This window comes from Formica exsecta, unplaced genomic scaffold (genome assembly GCF_003651465.1).
Source record: "Formica exsecta isolate Colony F162 unplaced genomic scaffold, ASM365146v1 scaffold79, whole genome shotgun sequence".
Lineage (NCBI taxonomy): Eukaryota > Metazoa > Arthropoda > Insecta > Hymenoptera > Formicidae > Formica > Formica exsecta.
Genome location: NW_021853558.1, coordinates 862,700 through 870,630, shown reverse-complemented (window position 1 = coordinate 870,630; position 7,931 = coordinate 862,700). Strand labels below are relative to the sequence as shown.

General features: G+C 37.6%; 1 protein-coding gene across 3 annotated transcripts in view; it reads left to right on the top strand.

Annotated features, from left to right (window-relative positions):
- Positions 1 to 605: 605 nt before the first annotated feature.
- Positions 606 to 7,931, top strand: part of LOC115244062 (myc box-dependent-interacting protein 1) — a 32,416-nt gene continuing 25,090 nt past the window's right edge. For all 3 annotated transcript variants that reach the window (XM_029821444.1, XM_029821443.1, XM_029821442.1), the window contains exon 1: positions 606 to 869. In XM_029821444.1, the coding sequence (XP_029677304.1) occupies positions 801 to 869 (69 nt within the window). In that variant the 5' untranslated portion in view covers positions 606 to 800. The remainder of the gene's footprint in view (positions 870 to 7,931) is intronic.

Genomic DNA, 7,931 nt, shown 5'->3' with positions numbered 1-7,931 from the left:
ATATATATTACATCTGCGTATATATTGTCTGTCTGTTCCGTTGTTAAAATGGATTTTTATCATAACGGTTGTTTATTTCGAGCAATCCTCATCACACAAAATAAGAAAAGATAATTTATTAATAAAAATATTTACAAATCAATGATAGTGTATCCAATGTATATTGACGACTAAATCTCAATTTTTTCACGTGTTTGTTTTGATGCTTTCATCACGAGCAACAATATGAATCTTTTCTTTATCTATTTTCTCTTATATAAGCTAATTTTTGTTTTTTCAGAAAAAGACAAATTATCTTTATATTATTCTAATGAACTGATTTTGTTTCTAGAATTGCTTCCACAGATTTGCTATTTATTTTTATATTGTATTCGAAATTTGAAAATTTCCTAGTGACACAAAGTAAGAAAGCTCAATTTAAAATTTACGAGATAAATTGCTTAATGTGTTTTTTCTTTCAGCTAATATTTTTACAAATTATAGCACAACATATTTACATTCATCCGGATCGCAAGGATATAACCGAGCGCGTTTGAACAACGCAAGTGGCGACGTCGCGCGGCGATCGCGCATGCGCCAATATGGCCGCCAGCGACGCATGGGTCTGCGCGTCGGTCGTGCTCTCAGTGTCTCTCCGCGCTTCGATACGTGCGTTTTGATTTGTGCTAGTCGGTGCGCCGTTACCTCCCCTCCCCTGCGCAAAGCTGCGAGCCATCGACAGAGTTGAGAGAGTTTAAGTGCTTCGCTCGTTTCTTCCCTTCGGGACTCTTGCACTCCGCGACCGACGTTACGGGAGCATCATGGCCGAGAGTAAGGGCGCGTTAATCGCGAAGACAGTGCAAAAACATGCAGGCAGAGCGAAAGAGAAGGTAAGTGTTCGCGTCTGTTTCTCATTTATCTATCTCTTTCTTTTCCTCTCGTCTCGTTCGTCGTCCTCGAAAGCTCGCGATCGCATTTTCCGATTCGTCCTCGCGAGACAAAAATTAACGCAAGGATTCGCGAGCAACAGGAGTTAACCCTAACCTCCGTGTCGTGTCGCTCGACGAGAAGTCACGATACTCGCCGACGTCAGAGCGATCAGAGTTGACGTTTCGCGTCATCGGAGCGCGCCAATTAAATCGCATCGCAACAATTAAATTTAACGTCATTTGTGTGGGTTTCGATTGAATAAGACGTGTCGCTGTCTAAAAATTAAATAATAGCTGTGACCTTGAAAAAAGAACATCACATTATTGGAACATTGTGTTTCGGCGCGCGCGTTGCTTGACATAAAAAGTAAGTTTTTTCAAAGTTTTCTCAATGCCATATATATATATGTATGTATATCAATCGAAAATCCGGTCATTTGCGTCAAATTATATGCAACTCTATTGTAATATTAACAAGATTGTGTGTGTGATTTACGAAAGGTATCAATAAGATATTTTCACCAGTCAAAAAAGTGCAATCGAAAAACGACAAATGGCGAGAAAAAGAGAGGGAGAGGGGGGGGGGAGAGAAAGAGAGAGAGCAAAGATTTATATGCGGCGTCTTGACGGAAAGGGTCGAGAAAAAAAAGGATTAACGATATCCCTGTTTAACGCGTTTATCCCGGAGAATGTATTTGATAAAAAAGAAATGAGAAATATTTTTCTTCTTTTTCAAAGAGCGCGACATTCGCACTTTCTGCCAATGGCGCGAAATTGCGCGCTTACGTAATCGGTAAACATGTCGCAGCAGCTTTATAGCGCGCTATCGTTCGAAATAATAATTATGCAACTCCCACCGCGGATTTGTTCCGACGCGATGTAGGAAACGCGCGTGTATATACATATGCATCTATAAAATGCACGTCATTACTTTGATCGACGATGATCGCGTGTTTCGGGCGCGTCTCGTTGCGAAGCACATGATCTACGTCGTATGATCTCTACAATTTTTTTTATGTTATACAAATATTGCCTTGCTGGCTTTAATCTTCGTGGTTGTTATACAAGAAACAACGAAAAATTTGTTAGCGAATATTGGACCATCGTATTCGACAAATTTTCGTTGGTATCTCTCGTAGATTGACACTTTTTTTTTTCGCCTGTTCTTTACTTTTCGTAATTCTCTATAGCATTCTATATAATAATATCTCCGAATTTAAGTTATATTATTCCATATCAGAAATATAAGATCAACTACATTAAAAAGAGAGAGCTAATTATTTTTAAATATTATTATTTTATAATTTAAAGATGAAACGATGAATATTTTATATCGGACAATTTCCTTCAATCTCAGAATGACATCGGTTGTTCTTGATTCGAAGCGGAACTGATATGACAGCTATTAGGTATAGCGAGTGGGGGGGGGGGATGTTATATTATGCTGAGTTTGACGAATGATCGTTGCGATTAAATATAAATGCTCGCGTATTTACGGTGAAACGAAACCTAACGTTCTCACGAATCACTCGGGATGAAGCATTCTCTGTTTACGTATTTCACTTTTGATGATTCTGCACAAGAGGAGAATCTCTGTTACTTTTTCCATGTCATTCAACGTCAATGATCATATTTATAAAAACGTTGTTTACGCGATTCATTTTTTTTTCCTTTCTTGTCATTTTGGACATTTCATCCGCAATGATCGTCCAAAGTGGAAGAAAGTTGGAAATTTCTCTTTACTTTTCCTCACACATGAAACAATGTGTACAATCACTTCTGTGAATATGCTTTATGCCGTGTATTTTTCTTATGCTTTTGATGATATCCACAATCATCTCGAAACGGTAATTTACAAGCTTTCCTTCGAATTGATTAATTTCTCTCTTTTACATTAAATTACTTTAATTATATGTATGTCACACATATATCTGTACACAGTTTACATTTTTCTATATTATATAAAACTCTACCGATAAAAAAATATGTTCTATAATCCTCGTTATTCGCTTACAAGAATGTAATTTCACGTAAATATACGAGAAATTGCGTATGTGAAATACGCATGTATTACACTACATAATTAATGGTTAACACGAACTCATTGAAATCGCCAGGAATTCGTGATACAGAGCTTGGGAAATGCTGATACAAACTGCTTGCGGAAATTCGTTTATGGGCGAAACGCGGGGGGATTAGTAGAGGCTTCTCAAGGCACATTACGCATTATATTATAGATTGCACTCGCGATGGTGCACGTCGACGCATCGTCACTTCCGCGGTTTGCCGGCATCGGAGAGCGCGTACCTGCGAGGATCCCTCGGCTCGTCGATGCACCGCGTAAGCATTGCATAAATGACTCGTCGTGTCGTGCAATTCGAGTGTGTACCGCTGGACCGCTGGTTCAAGTCCTCGATACGCGCGAATAATAATGTCCGCGATTGTTGTCTCGCGCCTTCCAGATCGCGAACGCTTCCGATTTTATCGCGGCGGATTAAATATATCGTCGTTAATAACAATAGGTATGTAATATGTTTTACGAAAAAAACGAAGAAGCGCGTGAAATTAATGCGTTTATTTTAGATAGGAAAATGTAGTCCTAAAATAAAGATTGACAAAGCTATTAGATTGCTTCATTTAATTTTTAGTACAATTTTTGTTTACATGTTTAATAATTTATTCGTGGATGTCTTAATTTAACATGGGAGAAGGGGAACTATCTCGATTTATCTGGTGAAACCGGTATGAGACTGTTATAGCTAAGTTTGTTGCTCTCTTTTACCCAAATCGAGAACCGTGATTCCGAACGCAAATAAAGATTTTACTGGAGAAGTCGAGTATTTTTTCGCGATATTTAAAAAAAAAAAAAAAAACGCGATATATAATTTATAGACAAACTAGTTTCTAAAGAATATTCTTTCAATATTTTACGATGCTATTGCCAAAGTCAATCTTATTATGATTCTAGCATATCATCAGTTTTCGAATATAATCGCAATGTCATAAAAATCATGCAAAGGATAAGAAGAATTGGTTGCGTTGTGGTGATAAAGGTTTTATCTGTTTGAGAATGACTGGAAGCAGTAACTGATACCTTTCGAACAATAGAGAGATAGAAATGCGCGTTTATACAGTATATTTATAACTCGAAGAAAATAATATGTGGAAGATATCGTGTGCTACTTGACTTATATTTAATGATAAATGTATTATAAACATTCCAAGATGCTTATGTTATAATCGCGGAGAAGTTCGGGTCTATTATCATATATTTCGTAAATTTTATAATTTGTAAAATCTAAATAATATTTTTCATCATTATAATAGATAATCGGTAAATCAATCATTCGTAGTACTTTGCGATATTCGTCATTCATGAGGCAAAACAATAATATTTATCAAACCATACGCACCGATGTACTTCGATAAAAATTAAAGCGAATATATTTGCAATCTGCATAGTTTGATAAAATATTTAACATTTATGTGCAACTTTCTCGCGAAGGACATGCATAATCCATTAGTCGCCAAGAGAAGTAAAGCTGAAAACGCGCTTGGGGATTACGTATTACGTCGCACCGCCAGAAGCAGCGAAAGGATTAAACGCAATTGATATTTTTTTTTTCGTGGAACTGTTATTTGCGCGCGTTGCAAAGTAGGAAGAGGTAACGCGATAGATTCGATCGCACGTGCTTCGACATACACTTGTATTCGTGCAAAAGGTTCAGCTGATACTCGAGGCGAAGAAAGCGTGGCCCGGCAATCGTTGAGAGGTCCTCACACGATCGGTAATTACTATCGGCGTTTCGTATATCGATAGTGTCAGTGATTACGCATGAACGATACCGATGAATTCTTGTAGCTAGAAAAATGATGACGCCAGTGATAATATTCATAAGTAACGACAGTAGTGTTGTCGAGTTATGTAACAATGATAATGCGGTTCCGAGATTTCTATGATTTACTCGTATGACATGCCTCTCTCGCTATTATTTAGGGTTGCATTTAACGGTAAATGTGATTGTTTAATTTAGAGTCTTGATTTGCCTAATGTGAAAATCGCTTTGACTCGACATTGTACAGATTTAAGCATTTGGCGTAAAATGCGCGACGAGAAAATACGGATCCCTGTGTGTCCCCTCTCATACCGCAAAAGTGTGCGAGCTGCGGTATCGCGAAGAACTGTGGTATTAGAAATTACATTCACATTCGCAAACCACAATGAAATGGCGCTAACATTGAAACGAATGTGTATCTTTCCAGATATACAGACTTTCTCTCTCTCTTTTTTTTTTAAGTCTTATTCTCGCTCTTCAATAAATTAATGTCCAATCCTCTTGATATGTAGAAAATGAAATACGTTTTGTCAAATCGATTATTTTCCGGTAGCGCGCGCCGGGTGACTTCCGGATGTGCGTTTCCGCTCTAACGAGACGCCGGACAAGCGTTCTTATAAGGGCGCCGATATGTTCGTTCGCCGCGGCGCGGAAGTCTCCTAGTATCTCGCATCCGTCACATAGTCGTTCTTCTAGATTTCTAAGTGTGTCTCACCTCGCGACCGGGAGACCGGCTACTATTCTCGTCCTCCGAGACACGTTCCCGGACGCGACCGTCGGCAAATATATCTACGAGCCCGCGGCTTCGGAGACACCGCTTTTGAGTTTCGCGTCGTTTCACGTTTCCGCCGCGACAGTGTTTCTCAAAGTTTACTGTAGAAATTTTTAGACATTTTATTTGCCTTCAATAGTTTTTACCTCGAAAGATATCTCTAACAATCTTTAGCTTGATCACCTTCGCGTATCTGTGTTGTTATGAATTTTTATCGTATCTATTACTTTTTGTTATTCCTTAAAATCTTGTTATATACTTTAGTTGATTTTCTAGACAATTTTTCTTGTAATTTTTTATACACGTTATGTTACTCTCTCTCTCTCTCTCTCTCACTTCTGTTATATACACTCAAAAAAATGTCTTGCTGATATAGGTAGATTTCTAGGTGTCACAACAAAAATTTATCGCTATTTTTTGTATCTGTTAGAATATTGTCTGTTACATATAGAATTTATAGCAGCAACATTCTAATAATATCTTCTAGAAAATTTAGGTCCCATTGCCAAATGTTAATCACTGCATTGGATAAATATGAGTTTCGATACTACAGAACGATCTTTGTGAGAAATATAACTGCCAATTATAACTGCAGCATCGAAAAATTGAGAAAAATTGTTTAAAAGAGCTAGATAGATTGAGCGCGTTATACAAATATGTTAGACGTGAGGATTATATATTCATTTGTTTCTTGCCGCTAATTTTTTCTGTCTACCACAGCCAAACTTTATAACAAGTATGATTGGCCTTAACATGGATAGGCGCCACAGAAAAACATTCTTTCTAAATTTCACAAACAGTTCAGATATAAATTCTGTCTCTGTCACTTAGATTGATTAAATGCGAAACATATGCGATATCACAGTATTTGCTAATCATTTATGTACCTCGGTTAATTTTGCGCACCCAGAAAATTTTTGCTGTAGTTGCAAAACCACTTTTTTGAGTGTATGAAGATGTATAATTTGCTTATTCTGCACTTTTAAGCGATACTATCTCAGTGCATTTATCTCTCTGTCTATCGCCGGTACGTTTATTCGCATACACAGCATGGAAATGCAATCTACACCTAGACTTGAAGCGGCAAAGAATGCATTTAGATTTCGCTGTGTCAGACTGATTAATGATATGACGAAAATGTAGTTAGAATATTCGAGAAACGAGTCTATAAAATATATTCCGAACTTTGTTAAAAACTCGTAGTTGGAATACCTATTATGTTAATTTTTATTAAAATATGACAAAGTATGTGGGATAACAAAATAACGCTTATGATTATTACGGAAATTAACTAATATCCGCTAATCTTTATTGTCGATCTCGATATTGCACACCGAAATTCTTCGCGAGTTTACTCTACTTTTGTAACTTACGTTACCGAGTGCAACGTGCGTAGCGACGAGACCAGCTGCGTAACGCACTTTTTGCGTTACGCAAGCCGTTTAAATATGAGAGAGCACTCATCTCGGGATATTCCATGACACACACGTAGGTGTACAACTCGCATTATCTTGCAATGCGAAAAATTGAGCCGAGTTTATGTTTTAATCGCTTCGTGCTATTCGAACCTAAGACATTAATTATTCCAACGCGTCTCCTTTATTTTCTCGACGCTTTGGAGATAATTTAAAGTAAATCTCGTCGCGCAAAATGCAATTTGAAAGAAAGACGCAGTTGAGACAGGCATCCAAATGACCTTTCTTCTCAAATAGAAAGGCGTCCCGCGGCGTGCACACATTGCCGCGAATAACAGTGCGTGAGTGTTTCTCTTTCGCAAAGGTGATTGCGCTTAATCCTTAGGTATGCGCTCACATGAACTTTTCTCATCAGGAGATGCGATTTCTGTAAAAAAAATTTAATAGAATTATTATCGTTCTTTTTTTAGCGTTAAAATATTTTACACGTGTTTATCACGCAATTTTTCTTCTTTTTCAACAAATGCTTACAAAATGACTCGATTCAAGTATTGCTTTCTTTTACCAAACTTATAATTTATCATCGTGATTTTACGCTTCATAATCTTAAACCGGTGCAGTGATTTAAATTTTAGCAAGTCTGATTTTAATACTAGAGATTAAAATGATCTCTGTGTTTATTCGCAATGATACGAACGCAATGATTGACGTGAATTATTTTCTCGCAGCACCTATAATTGGATATATCAACGGTACACCGATATTTTCAACTGTTGCGTTTCGTAATTTTGCAAAAAGGCGTCTATCAGTCGCGAATGCCGATGTTGACCTGCATGACAGCACATATAGACGCTCCGGTTTTCCACTAAAATTAGCGGCACTCACGGTGCGCCAAACATTCCTCCCGCCCCTCATTCAAAGCTTCTCCCTAGACTTACCTACGAGGTAACGAGCGCGAGAGATAAAGATTCATTCTTTGGAAAAGCAGCAAAATTAAAAA